Source organism: Aedes albopictus, chromosome 3 (genome assembly GCF_035046485.1).
Source record: "Aedes albopictus strain Foshan chromosome 3, AalbF5, whole genome shotgun sequence".
Classification (NCBI taxonomy): Eukaryota; Metazoa; Arthropoda; class Insecta; order Diptera; family Culicidae; genus Aedes; species Aedes albopictus.
The window spans coordinates 204614385-204636522 of record NC_085138.1 but is presented as its reverse complement, the minus strand read 5'-3'; the positions used below and the strand labels follow the sequence as shown (position 1 = coordinate 204636522).

General features: G+C 36.9%; 1 protein-coding gene and 1 long non-coding RNA gene across 2 annotated transcripts; both read left to right on the top strand.

Annotated features, from left to right (window-relative positions):
- The first annotated feature begins 331 nt into the window (after nt 1-331).
- On the top strand, nt 332-16553 carry LOC115254082 (fasciculation and elongation protein zeta-2). Its single transcript, XM_029863403.2, has 5 exons — nt 332-1025; nt 15338-15693; nt 15760-15999; nt 16080-16169; nt 16234-16553. Exons 1-5 carry the CDS (start codon nt 553-555, stop codon nt 16314-16316), a joined length of 1242 nt encoding a protein of 413 aa, XP_029719263.1. The 5' UTR covers nt 332-552; the 3' UTR covers nt 16317-16553.
- Nucleotides 16554-17925: 1372 nt separating this feature from the next.
- Nucleotides 17926-20414, top strand: LOC134291203 (uncharacterized). Its single transcript, XR_009998970.1, has 2 exons — nt 17926-19673; nt 19954-20414. It is a non-coding gene; the product is annotated as an uncharacterized LOC134291203 (long non-coding RNA).
- Nucleotides 20415-22138: the final 1724 nt, after the last annotated feature.

The window sequence follows — 22138 nt, the reverse complement described above, 5'->3', positions numbered from 1 at the left end:
GACAAATTTTTAGCCAATTTCTCCAAGGACACAACCAGTTGTTTTAGTAGCACCCCATGAAAAAAAAAAATGCGCTAATAACATTTAAAAATGGTAAAACTATAAATTTCAAAATACATATTCCTATGAATTAATGATTTTTTTTGTCGAATTTATGTCTAAAATAGGTAAAATACAATTAGTAGGTAACTGCAGGCAGAGATGCAATGCAGAATACAAAGTAAACACATTGATTTTATTGCATACAGCTTTCATGTGTCCAATTGCCTGGCTATCCCCTAAACTTTAAATAAATTGTCTTTCGCTCTTTCTCTTTCGTTTTGACGGTGAAAACTATACCAAAACAACAGAGTTTGCGCAGATCAGACGATGTCTGTGCTACCCAATTTGCTTTTGAAAAGTATATCGAGCGCACATATTTCGTTCAAAAAAATATTTGTTCCGCGGAAAATTGTGTTTAATCGAGCGAAAAGTAGTTGTAAAGTGTGAAAAATAGTGTATTAAGTGATAAAGCAAGTTCAGTTGTTTTAATTTTAAGGGCATTACATAGTAATGCGGGACCTTGCGAATAAGATGGCAGAGCTCAAGTTTGAGGCCCCACTTGCTCAATGCGAGGAAACCGATGAGTGGGGTCCAGTGGAGTATCAAACATCAAATTCTAACATCACAAAGAAATCTGCCATCAATAATGCCGTAAACTTGAATAATATTCAAGATTCCATGATGACTAAAGCAGAAATCAACGACAGTGAAGTGAACGAAGTGAATTATAACACATTAAAATCCGCTGTAAAAAGTTCTAATGGGAATAACATCACCCTTACCAATGTGGATGTGAACAACAAAATCAATATTATGAAGGATAACGTCGACAATTTTGCGGAAGGGTTCACGGGTAGCTTGGAGGATCTAGTCAATACGTTTGATGAAAAAATCACAAAATGTTTCGGAAATTACGAGCAATCTGTGGAAGAACTGGCCCCAGTGCAGGTCCGGTCACAGGACGAAATCATGAGCGAATGCCAGTAAGTAATACCCCCTTTACGCCTACTTTGATCGATAAGATTTAATTAAAACACATTTTCCTCTTTCTGTCAACGGTGACTCATACATAAAATATATCTGATGTTGCATGCATACATATGTGACGTGCACATTTTGGTCCGCAAACATTAGTAGGCCAAGAAAATTCTACATCCGTTCCATTCATTCTTCGATCATGCTATCAGTAGTGCATGCCTACCAGATTGAGGGGAAAAATCGATGCAGTGTAGTATATTTCTACTACACATCAGAGCTCGTATCGTTACAGCTACGCGTATGAAATAAAGTATAGCTCATATAACTATACATAATGTGAAAGGATGTGTTTTCTGAAAATAAAAAAGAGGTTTAGGTTGACGATAAAACAAACTATTAATTAACGAGCAATAATGTCACTACTGGTATTTACTTGTACCGTAATGCGAAATAACATTGACAAGCTGGCTCAATTTTTCAAAACATCAAAAATAAAACTGAATTCTTCATCATAAACAAAATGTGAGTGGAGTTTGATTTACATTGTCGCGTAAAAAGACTTAAATGTAGATCAATATGGAGAAGTCTATTTGCTATTGCTAAGGGTAGGTGGGGCAATATGGACACGTAAAGGTTTTGCCAATCTTATCTGGCAAGATGTCGTAAAAGTTAACTTTTTCGATACATCTATTCAACATGACTACAAAAGAATAAATATGATTTATCTAGGGTAGAAGCTTCAGTTTTGGCCAGTCCGGAGTTTTGGCCATAGTGCGGTATTGAGCCTGTTGCTATCTAAATCGGCGTAAATTAGTTTTTTACTAGTAGATCCTAATACAATATGATGATTACAGCTGTGAAAACCACACATTTTGATTAAAAACTGGAAGAAAAAATATATTACCTTAAAAAATCTGCTCCCATATATCTATTTTGGTCAGGGTGCTTCTAATTTGGCCACTCCCATAAGAAATACACGTGATTGGCCAAAATAGAAACCAAACTTAAGAATATGGCCAAAACTGCGGCAGAGCTTCTATTTCGGCCAGTGCCACTTTTAATATAAAAATCAAGTATTGGCATGATTTCTGCATTTTTCCTTCAAAATATAGATTGAAACCTTTCTTTTGACGCATTGGTTTTTTTCATAGGATTATTGGTTATTTTTATAAAAATATTTTCCCTTAGACTGGCCAAAACCGGTGCCCGCACCCTAATTCAAAAAACGTCTCGAAAAATTTTAACTCTTCATGATCGTCGTCAGGTATGCAGGGCAGAATGGACACCACAAGACTTTTGTGAATTTTGTACATGTTAGATAACTGACACTGAGGAAGATTACAAGTGGTAGTCGAAATAATCTGTCAAAGGATAAGCAAAAGAGGTCGGAATTTAGTATAATGGTACAATAACTGATTATACTCATTCAAAGAGGGTATTCTGCTTAGAGGGTTCGAAAAGTCGGTACAAGATAGTTTTTTGATATTAAAAAATAAGTAAATATAAACAGACTAAGTATGTAAATACAGCTAAACTATTCAAATATGTTGGTGGCTATTCGGGCTCTAGAGAATTTGATCATTAATATTAATTTCTATTCCCGATCAGCCTAGATAGCTGTGTAGTGGCGGTAGCAGTTCCCTCAACTGGCTAAGAATATCACTACGGGTTGCCTGATCCGGTGGTAAAAGCAAGTCCATCAAACAAGCGACCCCTAATTCATGTTGTCAAGCGTACCGTGCCTAGGAATGGATGGTTAAGGGGGTCTAATAAAAACTCAACCGTGAACGGAGCCAGTGGAGTACCAGGGCACCCTCCACAGTATTTCGCCCTCACTGTGTTAAACGGAGCAATGACTCAATGGACCATATTTGTCTCCGGGATAATAGGCTACTTTTCTTACGTCTCAATTCCGAGGCATAATAAAAGTGGGTAAATGCAATTTTTCATGGCAGAAATTAAGTTCGTACAGATAAACCTTCATCACGCAAAAGGTGCTTCTGCTGTGTTGAGTCGAAGGTTTGAAAAAGAAGGACTAGAAGTGACGCTTATTCAAGAGCCATGGTCCAATAAAAGAAAGATTCTTGGGGTTCTGACACAAAATAGTAAACTGTTTTATGATGAGCAACAAGATTCTTCCAGAACCGCTGTCTTAGAGCACCTTTAACGGTGCGCTTCTATACCCCGTTTGGCAGCCCTCCATCATTGCAGCAAACTTTACCGGTCGCTGCTGGATGCGCTCGCAAAATAGTAGCGCTATGGGTGGGTGACCAAATATAGTAGCGGGACAGTTGCGCTGCTAAAAATTCTATGGGAATATGACAGCCCTCCCGATACGAATCAGAGTGACTAATTTGATTGCTACCGGTGTGGAAAAGGGTGGTTAAGTCAAAATGGTAGCGCTGCGCGGGTTGCTCGAATAGTAGCCGCCGTTAATGTTGCTCTTAGTACGCAAAACGTTAAAATGCTCTCATATTACAGAGTTTATCAAAAAGGACATTGTTGTGGTCATGGTAGAGGTACTACTAACCACTAGTGGTAAAACTGCGATCGCTGTGGCTTCAGCTTACTTTCCTGGTGATGATCCTGAGGTACCTCCTCCTGAGATCGCATCATTTGTTCTCTTCTGTAAAGAAAACAACAAATCGTTTATCATTGGCTGTGACGCCAATGCGCATCACACAGTTTGGGGTAGTACGGATATTAACAGTTGTGGTGAGTCACTATTAGAGTATCTGTCTTCCAACAATATAGACATTTGCAATAATGATGACAAACCAACTTTCTCGAATGCAATCAGACAAGAGGTCTTGGATCTAACACTGTGCAATGCTGCAATCTTTGACAAGATCACAAACTGGCACGTGTCAGATATGTAGAATTGTTGAATACGCATTCATTTACAATGGGAATCATTTTCTCACAGGGTAAATAAAAGTATCATCAATTCCTTTAACAACAGTTGTCCCACAATACAATCGTCTTCTACTAGAGACGTGCCATGGTGACAGGGCTGGTAGCAAGTCACTTTTTAGTGACTTAGTCACTTTTTTTTGTTAAACCATCAAATGATGCCACATTAAAAAAGTCAAATTTTCCCCATACAAACCGTTCCATACAAAAAAAAATCGCTTCGCAACTACTTTTATGTCTTTCTTTAGGATCCATGGGAGACATTGAAAGAAAATTGGCTACTACTTACTCCTATCCTGCAATTTCAGTCAAGTTGTCGGCGATGATTGAAATATTCCAACATAAAATTTCCATATTAGCCATTAAATACCTCTGAGGAAACATTTGGTCGTCATGACCGCTTTTCTCGGTAGACCAATCATTGCAGAATCTAAATCTGGTATTAGATTTCTTAGTGAAGCGTGTTTTTACGAATTGGAATCTATTTTGTAAACTGGAACAGCCATCTTCATGCACATATAAACGCCATTATTACATTACGGACCTTCACAGACCTGCACAAGCACTGGTTGTTTTGTGGACTGGACACAAAGGCTTATATTCCATGAAGATCTTGTAAGATCTGTACCATGTATACAGTTCAATATAATACTCCATTTACTTGTTAGAAGGGTCATTGATCTGAGGCGTATAGAATAGTCATTCGTATAATACTGAGGAATTCCACGGAGTCATGTCAGTCGATCCTGAGCGACCATTTCAAAAATATCTGAAACTTTGCACAGTTTTTCAATTTCATCTAAATCGTCATTTTTCGATATCAAACCTTCATATTCACTCACGACTAACTTTTCAGAAGGGTGTATGCTAAAACAGCTCAAAAATATTCTAAAAGCTGTACAGCAAAAACGGATTTTTCGATTGTTATGAATTTTTCAGCAAAGTTAGATAACTAAATGATGATTCCTTAGAAAATATACACTGTAAAAAATTTATTTTTTTACTTAAAAAAAATATGATTTTTGTCACAAAAACTCAAATATCTCAAAACCCTATCTTTTTACCAACGTTAATTTTTTAGGGGAAATGGCCCTTTATATCAGCTATCTACCATAAAATTTTGGTGATGGTGAACTGATAAACAAAAAAGTTATGACATTTCAAACATTTCACAATTTTTACATTTAGTAACAAAAAAAAATTTTTTCTGTGTAAATTATTTTGAGAATTATTTTTTGATGCTGATTTTATTGTAAAGGCTACCGCCTGAATTAAACAAGTTACAAGTTACAACAATTAACAAGTTTTCATGATACTTTTGTTTGATTATTCATAATTTCTATAGTATCTATTTGAAACTTAGACGCGATCCAGTGTTTTGATCAAAAATATTGAGAGTGTCATACTTTTTATTGTACGTGACTGGTGAAAAAATCCCTTGATAGTGTTGAAAAGCTGTTGATTATAAGAAAAATGGAATTAAACTTATTTTTAAGACAAAAGCTGTATAATAAAAGTTTTATATACGCGTATACGTCTAGTTTATCTTCAAAAAAATACCTCTTAGAGAACAGACTTTATGATCGGAAGAATGCGAGTAACTTCAACAACAACAAATGCATGAGAGTTACCTACCACGTGAAAATCCATCGCCCAGTTCACACTACCCCCACCTGGTGGAAATGTTTCACGAAATACTGCGATGTGCAATATCGTCATCAGAAGGCGCTAGTGTGAAACGTCAAACGCAAAGAAAAATGATGGGCACTCTTCTGGTTATGAAAGCCACAACCAAGATTCAAAATGATCGTTAAAGGCGTGGTCAATGAAAATTTCGTCAGTGTTACGTTTGTTTGTCTGTATACATACCATGACAATGCTCACGAAAAAGCAAAAAAAAAATACTACCGCTATGGATATTAAATAGTAAATTTTTTCTTCAGCCAAGCAAACAACACCAAACTAGTCAGTTAAAACTAATAAGTGATTTTGTTTATTATAATCTAACGAACAACATGAACAGTCGCTTTCTCAAAGGTCTTCAACTCAACTCTCTCTTGTAGACCGTTTGATGAAAAAAAATGATCAAAGGAGTTACGAAATCTCACCGAAAGCACCATAGATAATCTGAAAGAGACTGGTTATGCCCAAATTGAATCCAAATTTACGCATTTGCACGTCCTGCCGTCTAGACTTTGACAAACGAGCCATCTGTATATCATCGGTAAAGCAGGGCGTAGGAAGTTCTAAAACGACAACAACTGAGAAATTGCCAGAAGTGCTAAGTGCAGAGAGTCATGTCACCGTACCATCAGCGACATCAGTTTAAACAATTAATCACGCCCCTTTTCAAAAATGCTTTGATATATACTTCAACATCTATACCCATTTCAATATTTTTAACGTTGCAAAACACGCTTTCAACATTCATTTTGAAGAAGAGGGAAAACACTTGTCCTCAAATGTAACAGCAAATAATGAATAAACGACTAATGCGCGGAGGGCGTGATAAAATCGGAACATTACTGTACATATAATATACATAATACATAATAAAAACAGCTTGTTTTACTCACGCAAGGCCATTAACAATAAAATCAGCATCAAGCTGCGATTTCCGGCCGAAATAAAGGCAGGAACAAATCTCATTTTCTTCTTTTGTCACAGCGCTCGTTGACTCGTTAAGGGGGAGGATGATAAATAATAAATGTATTCGATGGAAAAATATCCAAACAATTAGGCAACATAGATAAACTCATCGGATTTATTAAGAAAGTTTCTGTGGAACTCGAATTACACCTTAAATTTGTTGATTTTCTTGAACATTTTATTTGTGCCCCCCTCAAAATGTTGAATTCCGACCAAAATTTTCCGAGGGGGCGGTGACATAAGAGAAAATCGAAATTTGTATTAGCCTAATTTACACTAAAAAAAAATTATTACTAAATGTGAAAATTGTGAAATGTTTGAATTGTCATAACTTTTTTGTTTATTAGTTTATCATCACCAAATTTTTATGGTAGATTGCTAATACAATGGACCGTTTTCCCTAAAAAAATTGCGTTGGTAAAAAGATAGGGTTTTGAAATATTTGAGTTTTTGTGACAAAAATGATATTTTTTAATGTTAAAAAAGATTTTTTTTCACAGTGTATATTTTCTTAGGAATCACCATTTAGTTATCTAACTTTGCTGAACAATAAAATCAGCATCAAACTGCGATTTCTGACCGAAATAATTTACACAGAAAAAAATATTTACCAAATGTGAAAATTGTGAAATGTTTGAAATGTTATAACTTTTTTGTTTATTAGTTTACCATCACCAAATTTTTATGGTAGATTGCTAATACAATGGACCGTCTTCCCTAAAAAAATTGCGTTGGTAAAAAGATAGGGTTTTGAGATATTTGAGTTTTTGTGACAAAAATGATATTTTTAATGTTAAAAAAGAGGTTTTTTTCACAGTGTATATTTTCATAGGAATCACCATTTAGTTATCTAACTTTGCTGAAAAATTCATAGCAATCGAACGAACCATTTTGGCTGTACAGATTTTTGAATATTATTGAACCATTTTCACATACACCCTTTCGAAAAGTTAGTCGTGATTCAAAATAAAAATTTGATATCGAAAAATGGCGATTTAGATGGAACTGAAAAACTGTGCAAAGTTTCAGTTCAATAGAAAATCATGAATTAAAAAATTTCCTTAATTTTGATGCTGTTGCTTGGAATCGCTCTACTAGTTTTGCTTGTAGATCCTGCACCTACATTTCATGGAATTTTGGACGACCTAGATCATATGTAGAACTAAAAGTAGTAAAACTGTTATAGAAATCTTCAAAACATATGCCTTGAAAAACAACATCAATGGAATCCAATCACTGTACGTGTGTATCGAAACAACTTTTATATATATTGGACGACTGAGTTCCATAAAGTCAGTGAGAGTGCAGGCCTAATAGCAAGTCGCTATTTAGTGGCTTGGTCATTATTTTAAGTCCCCAAATAAAATTAACAACTTCTCCCAGAATGCTTGTAACTACATATTATGAAAATTTAACCATAAGCTATGAGACAATTCAAATAAATTAGTAAATATGGGACATTTTGAAGAAATTAAGAGTTCTATTACATTTTCATAGACTATTAAAAAACCGTTGTTTTCTTCTTGTCATTCTTCTGAAAATTTCCAAGGGGGTACGTAGAGAGATATTTCAAGTATTACATCAAAATTACTTAATTACTTTCTGTTATTCATTTTATTTTATTTTGAGAGAATTTTTGCAAAAAATATTCAAGAAAACATATTTGAAAAATTCTTATTCAAATACATTCGCACATTTTTAAGCATTTGTCTATATAAGTTTCCATCAAGGTGAAATTCATGACAGAAAACATCCAACAAGTTTTCCAAGAGTTTCATAATTTATTTATTATTTCTTGACAGAATTTTCATGCCATGCTGATCTAGTTCTGCACAATATATTCTATAAAATTGTAAATACATGCAGCTTTGTACAATTTTAGGAATGGAAGATGAAAGTTTTTCTTGAACATTTTCATTATGCGGTACTACAGGGTTTTCTGAATCAAATTCGTTCTACAATGTTTCCTCACTAAGCATATTTTTGTGCGAAAAGTCACTATTTAGCCACTTTTTTGCTATCTGAAAGTCACTATTTGGTCACTATTTCAGAGATTTTGGTCACTAAAATAACTATTTTGACCCTCAATTCCTGCTACCAGCCCTGCATGGTGAAACTTTAAACTGGATCGCCTTAGAAAATTTTCTCGTAAAATGTTCAATAGAGCGAAACAAACGGGAGATTGGACTCAGTACAGGAAAGCCCTGACTGAATACACCAACGAAAATCTTGGGTGCTTGTATGTGAACACATAAACAGCACTCCTGTAGTTGCAAGACTACAGAAAACGCTTGCAAAAGATCATTCAAATTAATTGGGAAACCCGAAGTGCGACGATGGAGTTTTCACCGAAACTCCTCGTGAAACTTTGGATTTAATGATGGAAACCCATTTTCCAGGTTCGGTTCTAAGTGTGGATTCCAATGATACTATATCTCTGGAAGGTAAAGGATGTTCTAGTATAAACTCTGCGAAGTCAAATAGTACTATAAACACCGCCTCAGATTTAGCTGATGTAATCTTCATCGAAGGCCAGAGTGGAAAACGCAATTAGATCTTTGGGAGCATCCATTAAGTACGTCACGCTAAAATTGGGAATTTTCGACCCCCTCCCCCCTTCGTACGGGTTTTTCTTATACTTAATACATTGCTTGTCACACTTTCACAAATCCCCCCTCCCCCCTAGGACCGTGACGTACTTAATGAATGGCCCCTTTTCAGCCTTTTAAATCTGCAATAGTTGATGGAATATTTCCAGCACTGATTCAAAATGGAGAAGCGGTGTTGGTTCCATCACTAATTGAGATGTTTTAGGCTAGTTTGAGATTGAATTACGTTTCATCTAAATGGAGACTTGTAAAAGTTATGTTTATACCAAAAAAAGGGAAGCGAGACAAGACGCATCCGAAAGCATATAGGCCAATTAAAAAGGTTTTGAAGGATTTTATCAATTCTTCTTACATAAAAGAGCATCCCCTATCTGACTGCCAGTTTGCTTATCAATCTGGTAAGTAAGGTGGCCCACACTTATATGAAAAACAAAAATATCAAAAAATGCCAAGTCTTACCTCCTCAATCAGTTGTTTTGGACTCCCAGAAGCTACCTTCAAAATTTGAGCAAAATCGGTTGAGCCTAAGGGGGCGCTCAAAACGCTTGAAGTTTGTATGGGAAAACTTGGCCAAATGTATGCAGAAATTTTAAGTTTTCGAATTTTGCCGCTAGGTGGCGCTGTAAGCGTTCAATAATCAAACCCTTTGGTATTATTGTAGGTGACTATATTCCAAACAACTTTGTCGAAGACTGTAAAGTGATCCAACGTCTGTGAAAAAAGTTATACCCTAGGAAAAGTGAGGATAAACTTTATTGTTATTTTTCCAATACATGTAAAGGAATAATATCAATAATGAAATCTCAATACTTTGCCTAATATGGATTAAGTTCGCCAAATCCACTGGTATAGGGCTTGCATGGAAGCTGCCGTCCATATGTACAACACAGTAACTCAGCATCAAGCCGTATTGAGAACGCTTTGTTGATGTTTACATTTACAATAAATGTTAGTTGTAGTGTCTCGTACTTAACCTTGTATTTAACACGGCAAAGCTTCGTCCCAGTAAGGAAACCAGAAAAATATTGCTTGGGAAATGTCTGAACAAACCCCAACCCCAGGATAACAAAAATCCCCCCATCGACCTTTGGGAGAAATCCCCATGAACATTATTGAAAGAACTGATATAAAAACCTTTGCTCAAAATTACGTGGCCAATTTTGAAAGTTTCAAATATTTTCTTTTTTGATTAATTTTCCTCAGCACTAGGGTTCCATCCTCTATGGGATTCTCAAAGAATTCAAAAATGGATCGATTTATGCAAATTAATTTTGCTTCGATTATACTAGTTTACAGCATTTTTGAACTCGGTAAGCTGTTGATCATTTTTGGTGTAGAATCATGCCCTGAGTTCGAAAAGGCGAAAGAAAAAAATTACAGTAGAGCGGAAATTTTTTCGACTTTCCATACAAGGTTGATGATTTGAAATCGATTTTTGTTCTATTTTTAAGCAAAGTCGCTCGCTTCAAACATCTTATTCTCCGTAATCAATGCTTCGATTGAGCTGAAATTTTTACTGCAACTCGCTTACATATGATATGTCAAATAAACGTCGTGAAAGAATTTTTAATTTGTTTTTTTCTTATTGAAAAAAATACATTCCTTCAAAAAATTTAGGAAATTTTGCTAAAATTTAAGAAGATTGTTCCTAAAACTTGACAATATCTTGAATTTCATCAATCTGACGCAAAACCTGTATTCAGATGATCGAATGGTATTGTATTCAGCTTTTAATTTATGGAAAAAGATTTAAAATTGGTTGAACAAAACGCAATATATTTGAATTTTAGTAATTTACATATTTTGAAAAGTTGCAAAACTCGATATTGAGCTGAAACACAAAAACTGTTCTACTTAAAAATGTTTGAAGGTCGGTTTCGAAATCAGCACTATATTGTGCTTCAAAAATTTTGGTCGTTGACAGAAGTTTACGACTTTCGTTTTATTTTGTAAACTTGTGTTATTACATGCTGCTTGCATTCGCCTTAACAGGGTGTGACTTAGATCGTCATTATAAAAGAAAAATCTCCATCCAATTGGTATTCATTGATTCACTGTTTTCTACACCTACTTTGTCTGCATGGACGGGCACATTTATGAGTTTCCTTTTTCTAGTTTTTTTTCTCCATATCCAATGGTTATTTTATCTTCTACTAATTGACGTTGATCTTCTTCGGTGGGTTACCTAACTACTAGCAAAACGATTTCCAGAACACATACAGCCACAGCTGTGAAGGCAGTGTGTTTTTGGAGGCAAAATCGAAATGCCGCTTTTTCATTTGGTTCGGCCGCGATCGCGTCGTCGTCGTCGTCTATTTCATAGTGCTCATCTTCGTACGGGGCAGTTCAGTGTGTTTTTGGAGGCAAAATCGAAATGCCGCTTTTGTGAAGCTTTTAGTCAAGTGTGAATTAAATCATACATTACCAACCGGTTCGTATTGAAAAATCGCAGCAGGCGTTGCCGCGAACGGGTGTGTTTTTATTTTGCTTGTCACGTTTTCTTCGCGTTCGCAAATTTCACGGTTCCGCTGGTGGTTTGGTCGGTACTACGCCACCCGGAAAGTTTTGTCACGTGTGGACGCGTTGATTTGGCTTAGTTTAGAATGCTGAACTGTGAATAAATATCGAAGCAAAGTGAATTTTGACTTACCAGTGAGAAGAAAAACAACGTGGGTGGCGAGTAAGCGTTGCCGCGAACGGGTGTCAAATCCGCTTGTTATTTTTTTTTTTTTGCACGTTCTCAAAACGAACTTTATTTGAAGATTGCGCTGGTGGTTTGGCAGGTATTACGCCACCCCGTCAATTTTCTTCGTGTGAAAGTGTAATTCTTCAGCGTAGTATCCATTATTCGGGAGTTTCGGCGTAGTGCCAGTAATCGCTGACTCGGTTGATCGGTCCACGTCGTTTTAAGTGTACGCGGCAATGAAAACAATCCTATTTCGGTCGTTGCTGCATCGCTGGAGAAATAAAAGTTCAACTAGGGTGACAATGGGTATTATCGGCAGGTTTGTTCTCTTCGTCATGGGGGGTTTTGTCAACCAAATTGCCTGAAATTTTGCCATATCGTTCAGCTTAGTTGGGAAGGATTTGAGGCCAACTCTGAGTTCAATAGGGTTCAACGAACCCCCCAAGACGAAGAGAACAAAACGGCCGAGAATAGGTAATTTCCCCTATATCACGGCAGACTATGAAGAACTTGGTGAGATCTTTCTAATTAAAACACGTCATTTTATTCATACATGTGATATTTACTATACCTAAATACGCGCCAGAAACAAAAATGCAAATTTTTGATTCAGGAAGTGTTAATGCATTTCAGATATCCAATTGATATTCGGATGCATCAATGCGGGGCTTACTGTTTCAGAAAACGACCTCAAGATGTACGTGGAAGCCCTGTCATACTTGAAATGGGTCGTTGGAAGTGCAGTAGAGCTATCACCTTCCATATCCAGGACTAAAACTGTTTGCGTCTATGGATAAAAGTTAAAAATAGACGCAGACATTTTTCTTCCATAAAAGCACTGCCGGTCAGTGGGAGATGGATTGTACATACACACATACACACACACATACAGCCATAGCTGTGAAGGCGCGGGTATTCAGCACGATCATGCTTAAGGTTACGGATTTGATTTGCGTTCAGTTCAGGAACTTTTCCTAATGTAAATTTCGTTGACTTCCTTGAGCATAGAGTATCTTTATGTCTGCCACATGATATACACATGCTAAACGATCATTTACTGAGGAAGCTCTCAGTTAATAAATGTGGAAGTGCTCATAAAACGCTGAGAAGCAGGTTTTATCCCAGTGGACACGTTACGCAAAAAAGAAGAGAAGAAGAAAATGATTTTCAGATACCTCCGGTAGCAATCAATTACAGATTGAGGGTTGATTGATGGTTCACTATCAAATCCTCAGATCTGACTTGATCTACAAAACCTGTCACTACATGGCGACCGTGACAGGTCGATTCCAATTAGAGATGGGCAATCAGATCCGGAGCCGTTGAAAAGATCCGGATCCGTGAAAAGAGTGAGTGAACCGTAGCTCTTTTCCAGAGAGAGCCGGATCACCCGTCCGCAAGCCTCTGTAGTACGAAAGACTCGAGAAAAGCACCGTTCGCTCCTCTTTGCATCGCTCTGGATTGCTTGCAGCTCATTCTCTCAGACACAGCATACGACACTCACTCTCTTGATGTGTTATGGCATACCCGCATCCACATCACCCCCTAGCAGCGTGTTTGGTCGTGCGAATCAGGTAGCCCAGGACAGTCGGATCTGCGCTCTTACGATTGAGCATCGTGTGCGTTGGTCGCGGACCGCTTGCGTGAAGTCTTCGCTAAAGAACGCGGTATACAACTGTAGTGGTGAGGGTTCGGAGCCGCCGCTGTTTAGCTGTGTTTGCTTGGCGTTACCAAAAAGCACGTGTCGTAAAGTTATGAGTGCTCGGTGCTGCTCGGTCATTCATAACTGAGCCGCAGATCCGGTTCACTAGAGTGATTGATCCGACTCGGATCCGATCACTGAAGTGAGCCGTTTTGCCCACCACTAACCAATGGTTCCAATTGATTTCGAATGCAGCAATGGAAATTATAAATTATGTTCTGTTCAAAATGTTCTTTCAAGGAGTATCATAGAGGCATAATCAAGGTGGGATTATGAGTAGGTTGTTCATTAGGGTTTATTGTCACCCTAGGTATATGGTTTCACATCATGCATTTTCACTGGTTTGTGTGTATTCGCTTCTGGAATTTTTCAATCGATATCGGTTGATTTTAATCCTGCCTTGTTTGAGTGGTGGTTACGGTTAAGATAACTCAATTAAATTTTCAGCATAAAATAACAACAACGATCAATCTTTGCAGACTTATGCAAATGGTATGGCTCACGTGGCATTATTCCAAGAACCTTAAATACCTTTTTAAGGGAAATTTCTGTCTAAGTAACTTTGTGAACCCGGCCTTCTCTGTCAGTAAAAACGAAATGGCAAACTCACGCGTCATGCCTTGAGCAAGTGTGCTTGTCAACAGTACAACCGTTGCTCTACTTTGTTTCCGATTTGAGTTATGTCAGTCGATTAAACAAAACTCTTGAGAAATCTAAGGGTTTTCTAGTGAACGAACTGCGCTTGTCAAACGGCGATGTGACTTTTTCGGATGAGGAAGTTCTAGAATGTTTATGAATGTGTGGATATTCTATCTTCAGATGAACCAGACGTCTTTTGTTGTAGTTGTGATTCTCTGGCTTCGATCCGGAGATTTATAATTTGTGTGGAATTTATCAGTTAGCTAAGCGGTCTATACTCAACTTGTGCTACATTCGGCGATAGTAACAAAACGTGGAGCGACGTACTCGAAAACGCATCACCAAATTCTATACGGTCATGTATGGTTCGGTACGAGAAAGCAATCAAGAGAGAGGATGCTCGAGGAAGCTTATGAAAGCAAAGCATTCGCAATGATCATGTTTTGTAAGCACACAGGTACACTTCGATAAAACGTACAAAAAATATCTTTGTACGCTATATCGAAGTGTACGTTATATTGAAGCAGGCAAGAATGTAATATTTTTTTATGCTAGTGTTGATCGAGTCGACATAAAATTAACTCAAAATAATTATTTCGGTGACGGCGGGTTCGATTCCCGTTCCGGTCGGGGAAACTTTCTCGACTCCCTGGGCATAGTGTATCATTGTACTTGCCTAACAATATACAAATTCATGCGATGGCAGGCAAAGAAAGCCCTTCAATTAATAACTGCGGAAGTGCTCAAAGAACACTAAGTTGAAACGAGGCAGGCCAAGTCCCAGTGGGAACGTCGAGCCATAAAATAAGAAGAAGAAGAATTATTTCGGTGAAATTCACAAAACCAATAACGAAAAACATGAGTTTTAATGAAAAAATAATTTATTTTTTTATGCTTCGATAAACCTACATTTTGCTTCGATTTAACGTATGTACAAGAATTTGTTTACCAATTTGCGCTAATTCTGGGCAACAAGGATAATGCTGCAACAAAACATTGATTTGAGTGATTTCTTATTTTATTGGGGGGTTATTACTGGAAATTTTTTTGTATGTTGTATGTTATATCAAATTTGCTGGTCATAACCTTCCTATTGTTATATTTTCAACTCCGTTACAGGATGTGGTGGACAATTACCGGAAATTTTGGAAACATACTACCAATCGATTGGTCCAAAACCTACGCGAGACAAATGCACGTACCGACCCTGAAACTGGCATCATCTTCCGACCGTACCAACTATAATGACATACAGGATCTCAGCTCCGAAGACGAGGCTGTTGCAAACGATTTGGATATGCACGCGTTGATACTGGGAGGCCTTCACACCGACAATGATCCGATCAAGACAGCGGAAGAAGTCATTAAGGAGATTGACGATATCATGGACGAAAGCGCTTCCGAGGACGGCATAGTTGGCAACGAGATGATGGAAAAGGCCAAAGAAGTTCTTGGATCTCCCCTCTATGAAGAAAGTAAGTGAAGTAGTGGTGCATATGTAATGCATTCACGTCATTCAACTCTTTTTGTATCATTTACAGAGCTACGCTCTCTAAGCATTACTCAACTGAACGAACTCTACATGGAGATGGAAGTTTTAATCAGAGAATTTTCGGAAACTCTTATATCGGAGTTGGCCCTACGAGATGAGTTAGAGTACGAAAAGGAGCTGAAGAACACATTCATTTCCCTGTTGTTGGCTGTACAAAATCGTCGTCGCCAATTTCATGTCGAAAGGAAGAAGGGCAAGTCGCAAAATAAGCCAGTGGCGGTTACAAGCAGTAAGTGTTGTTCAAAATTTAAATCTATATATTAAAATTATTGAGCCAAATATAAACTATTTACATACCTTCAAATCTAGATGGAACAGAACCAAAGTATCTTACCACGGTAATACCGTATAACCTGGAAACTGCACCAGACAACCAAACTCTACAAATACTCATTAAAAGTAAGTAGTGCTTGTATAAAACAGGATCTCTTTTCGCATTTAATCATATCCTCTATTCTTTCAGTTTTGAAAGCCATAAATGAAGATAGTCCGACGGTCCCGACTCTTCTTACTGACTATATTTTGAAGGTTTTATGTCCAACATAAGGAGGAAATATTCCTAACATAGCTTGAAAATACTCTTACTCGCGCGCGTATAAACATTAAGCTGCTATTTAGAACGCACGTTAAAAAAAGCTTTGTTCTTGATGTCATGTGGACTCATTGAAATATTACCGCAAGAAAATGTAACAAGAATAATATGCACCTAAAGTAATTATTTTAAATTTCGTAACGGTGGTTCAAAGCTTAGTGGAAATGAATAAAATAAAAACATTAACCTAATCCGCTTATATGTGAACACATTTATTGCTAATTGATGACACGCTTGCTTAGCATATAGAAATGTTACCTAGTATTAATGATAGTTTTACGCTAGTATCTTCCTATTTGAAAGCGAAGCGATTCGATAAAGAAACCTTAAATCCAGAAAATGACCTCATTATCCTTTTTGAACACAACCAACAGATTGATATTGTATGAAAACTCAATCTACAGCTGCAACATTTTTTCAAATATAAATTACAACTTGAAGCAGTGTCACTGGAAATTGGGATCAGCAAATTTTAAGATAAGAACGATAATTTAACAAATATTTATTAGCTTTCGATTGCTTTTCACCGAATTTGGCGAAACACAGAACATTTAGAAAAAGGAGTAAATGAGCTATGTACTAATGTAATTGACGTTTAGGGTCACTTTCGTAAAACACGGAATAATGACTTGGTCATATTATTGTATTTTATTTTTTTAATTTACATAGCATATCTACAGTCCCGATCAAAAGTTTGGGGTCACCTCTTCAAAAGCATGTTATTTTTTAGGCCCATGTCTCCGCCGATTTGCGTCCGATTCCAATCGCTAGGTCTCATTCAAAAGATAATAAGTCAAAGAAACTTTAAACATGATTGAGGTGAAATTTTTACAAAAAAAACCTAAAGTTTCAACATTTTCTAAAAAAAATAAACTTATAGGCAATGTCGCTGGAAATTGGGTCAACCAAATTTTAAGATTAACTCTTGATGCCATCGACTAAAAGTTTGGGGTCACTCTTCAAAATGATGATCAGTAATAAGCCAAAAATAATTAAAATTGAACTAAAGATGACGAAGATATCACCAAATCACTTTTCCATGTTTTACTAAAGTGACCCCAAACTTTTGACCGATACTACATAATTTTGAGGGTGACCCCAAACTTTTTTTCGATGACATCAAGAGTTAAATTAGGGTGTGGCGGGGCAGGATGGGTCACCTAAGGATGGATCATCATCACTTTGTAAATACAAATCGTATTGGTTTGTATTCGTCCGCTACTCTTTAATAAACTAGTTAGCTATGCTAAAAGTTGATAAAAAGTTCATTAAATACAAAATATGATGTTAAACAAGCAGTTTTAAAAAGTGATAGATTTTGCGCCGTGGAAAAAGTGCGGGGCAAGATGGGTCACCTTTTAAGTAATTCACATTTTCTCAACGAAAAACGTCAAAATATAAGATTTTTTCCGCATTCATATACACTGAAGTTTTTTTCTACGACGGTAATGGTCCCGCGTAAAAATAAACCGCGTTATTTTAAAAAAACGTAATAAAAAACCGCGTTATTTCAAGACCCGTCGTAAAAAAACCGCGTTATTTCAAAAAACGTCATAAAAAAAGTCAAGTCACGTTAGATGTGGTGCTGACTATTTTACGCGTGTTTTTGAAAAAACGCGGATTTTTTTTACGACGGTTTTTGAAATAACGCGGTTTTTTTTTACGACGGGTCTTGAAATAACGCGGTTTTTTTTAGGACGGACCGCGTAAAAAAAACCGCGTAAAAAAAACTTCAGTGTATGCTCCATATCCATACTGAGTAAACAAGAGCTACTAGTAAAAATTTTATAAATTTATTTGGAATATACAAAACTTTACGATTTGAGTGGTCCTAAGGCGACTTGAAAATCGATGTTTTCACTAAAAAAATATCATAATTTTATGTTTTAATTTTGAGCGTTCATTCCGTTTGATTGAAGTCATTTATGAGATAGTCTTGTAATAAAAAATAAATAACTTTTGAATGCCCCAAAAATACGTTTAAAATTGAAGGTGACCCATCTTGCCCCGCGGCCGTTTATATGGAGATTATATGGAATGTATCGCATAAGAAAAATGTCTAATAACCATTTTATTTTTAATTTTCAATGAGAATGAATAATTTTTCAATCAATGCCCCAAACTTTTGTATATTCATGCTGGTCATCCAACAAAATTATTAACATTATCAAAACATGAGTAATGCGCCCGAAAATGGCACTGACCCATCTTGTCCCGCGACCCATCTTGCCCCGCCCCACCCTACTTAATAACTATTTTTATGGACTTGTTAGCTACAGGGGGTGGTCAAAATGTTTGGGATAGGCAACTTTTTTTCTCTCTTGAAAAAAGTTCAACAAGCTGTAACTTTTCATAGAGTACATTGAAAAATCTCAAATTTTGACTGTTTTTCAACCTATTGTATGTGCATCATTGGTACAAATTTGAGCTTGATTGGTTAATCTTTCGCGAAGCTAGAATAATAATGATAAAACACTATTAGACTACCAATTTTTGAGCTGTCATATCTCGGAAACCAGTGAACCGATATGAATGAAATTTCAAACGTTTATCAACAATGTATTAATGCTTTACAAGTTATTCAAATATATTAGGTACTTTTTCTGCCGTGTTCAGCATAGTTGTCCCATGTTACTTTTTGACGAATTTGACTTTTTATCATCAAATGGTGTATTTTTGCGTATACTTTTAGAATCTACTCTCGGCTAGCATACTTTGTTCAGACACTCCATGAAAACAACATCAAGTCAATATGTCTTATGTTCAGCTTTGTCATCATAAGTTGTCCCATGTTCCAATTTGCAGCATCTCCGTCAATAATTATTTTCGGGCCTAAAAAATTGTAATTGTAATTGTAATTGCTCAGTCCACACCCAGGCCGACAACTGTCAGCCCATCTGCTTGTGGGCAGATGTGGACCTACTAAGCCTCCCCCGTTAACATGTCCTACACCGAATTAGCACACCGGGATCTTCCACAGGCAGGCGCTGGCGTTACCAGTCCCAACAAGTGTCAGATACATTAAATAGATGGGGTAGAGGATATAAGAAGATGTGGGAAGAGGATGGGGAGAGGCAGAAAATGAAGAGATAGTAGAGAGGTTTCGATTTTGTTGCTGAAACGAGAAAAAGAAAGAATGATAAAGAACATTAGCGATATGTTCATAGATTTTGATTTGGTCGATAATTTCTCATCTATTTTGTTTCCATATCGTTGCATCGGTGACCATTTTCATCGCATTTCTAGTTTTTGTTAGGGCCAGCTCGCGTTTTTTCGTCATGTCCTCTTTGCCGGTTGGCGACGTTCGGGATGTAAGCCTAGTTTGGTGTTTGAAAGGAATCGCTTAAGAAACTTCTTGACCGATTCCTGGCAGAAACTTTCCACGGTGACTGCCATTTGAACTGTCATTTCTTCGCAACTGCGTACTGTGATCGAAGAAAAACGGTTTCGTGGGCGATTCAGACAAGGAATTTCCCATGCATCAAGATAGGCCGAAAAATTTCTTCTGAACTGCAAACAGCGCTGTAAGTAGAAAAGCATGCATTTAATATGATTAGTACGACAGTAATTGTGATTGCTCAGTGCTTCCAGCCCATTTGTCCGCAGTACATATCAGGCATCCCGTTTTAACAAGTCCTACACAGAATTAGAAACCCGGATCTTCCACAGACAGTCCTAACTAGTGTCAGATAAGTTCAATTGAGGATAGGAAGCGGAAAAATGAGAAGACAGTAGAGAAGGTTTGGTTCATTGGTAGCTGTGTTCATGTGATGTTTGTCTGACATTTAAAAACTATTTTCCGTAAGTGTTTAACTCTCCACCCCCAATTTAATACCGGAAAAATATCTGATCAGATGTATAGTTTGGCAATTCTTTGTCCACATTGAAATGCTTTTGTTAATACATCTTTTATCAAGAAGGAATAAAGTTGTTTACTGTTATAAAATAATTCAGTTAAAGGACAGCTAATGTATTGTAATCCAGAATAAACCTACAGAAAATGTCTCAATAAAAAGTTAACTCTAGTTCAACTAACTACACAAACTAAAAAGTGTTATTATATTTTACCAATGATTTCATCCTAATCTTGACCCTAACATAGTTATGCGCTTAGAGTAAGTAGACGCCGCTTATGATTTTGGTTGGACAATGACCAAAAATAGTGTTGTTTCGACAATAGTCACATACTATGCCCTACGACATTGACGATTCTATTGTCTATGGCTCACCTATTTCGTGCCACCCAGCAGGGACTTGGTCTGGTACCCAATTCAGTATATCCGCTCCACGTAATGTATCGCACCTCTTTTGATTTGTGATATATTACGCGGAACATTACTCTCTTCATTCGGATAGCGGCTATGTAACCCATTGGATTAAAAGCCTCCATAAAACATGAAGCGATTAATCGGAGACTGAAGACTCTATACCAAATTTGGCTCAGAGACAGGTAATCAGTGAGGTCAGTTTTTCTCGTTTGTCAGAGACGATTGATACGTATTAAGACAAACTTTCCACTGCATTTGCCAGCAATAATCGGTGATCGATCAACATTCCGAGTACCCCAATTTACACAAGAATGCCAAGGATTACCGCTCATGCTTTACAATACAGCTGGAAAAACTAGAACAACACCTGGCCACAATGATGCATAAAGCACTAAAGCGGACCGGAAGTGTTGGTGAGCCAGCCCCCACCTATTTTCGGGCCTAAAAAATTACATGTTTTTGGGGAGGTGACCCCAAACTTTTGATTTTTTTTTAATTTTTTTTTTTGTTAAGGGGTTAGGCATGGTACACAAATTACGTAACGCTAAAATCGTACATTTCAGACTCTCCCCCTCCCCCTTGTAACGCTTTTTGTATGAAAATCAAAAATATTGTGTATGGATCGTAACGCTAAGCTGGACTCCCCCCTCCCCTATGGCGTTACGTAATTTGTGTACGATGCCTTATATATGTTGAGTTGCATCAAAATAAGAAAAAGTTTGAATTTTTGTAAAAATGATGCAAAAATGATAAAATATATCTTTTAATGAATGCACTGCATTCATTTTACATTGTTTTAGTGATCTGTGTTGAAAAATAATTGGTTTTTGAGGAATAAAATGATTTCTGATAAGATTGGGAAAATTGGGTATGACAGAAAAAAAGATCCACTTAGCAATTGATTCTGAAATTTATAAAATTAAACCAAATTTTTAAACGTTTCGCTTCTTGGTGTATGTTATTGTGATGTTTTTGACTTGTAAAATATATTTTGACATGAGTTTTATCAGCTTTAGGGTGCTATGGGGTGAGTTTATTTTTCATGGTGTATTTTCTATACGAAGCCTAAAATTAAAACGTTTTACCGATGGAAGTCCAAAGCGATGTGTTTCACCGAGATTATCAGTGACTGTATGAGCAACTACAACAGGCTTATGAAGAGCTCCGGGGAAACAGGGATATGATTACGAATATTAATCGGATAAAAGCACGTCTCCTAACAGTACAACGAAATTTCTCTCTAACATTCGTTCGGGCGAATGAATCGTTTCTGGCTGGAGAAACATTTTCTTCTTTCCAACTGGGAAAAAGAAAAAAAAAAAACGAACCATGATCAACCAGTTGAGGGACCAGAATGGTGACGTAATCGAAGAATCTGAACAGATCGAGCAGCACGTGTATACATACTTCCGAAGCCTATACACGCTGGAAGAAGCAGATGCAGCAGAAGAGGAATTTGCGAGTGACCGAGTGATACCGAACGACGCCGAGACGAATATGTAATGTCA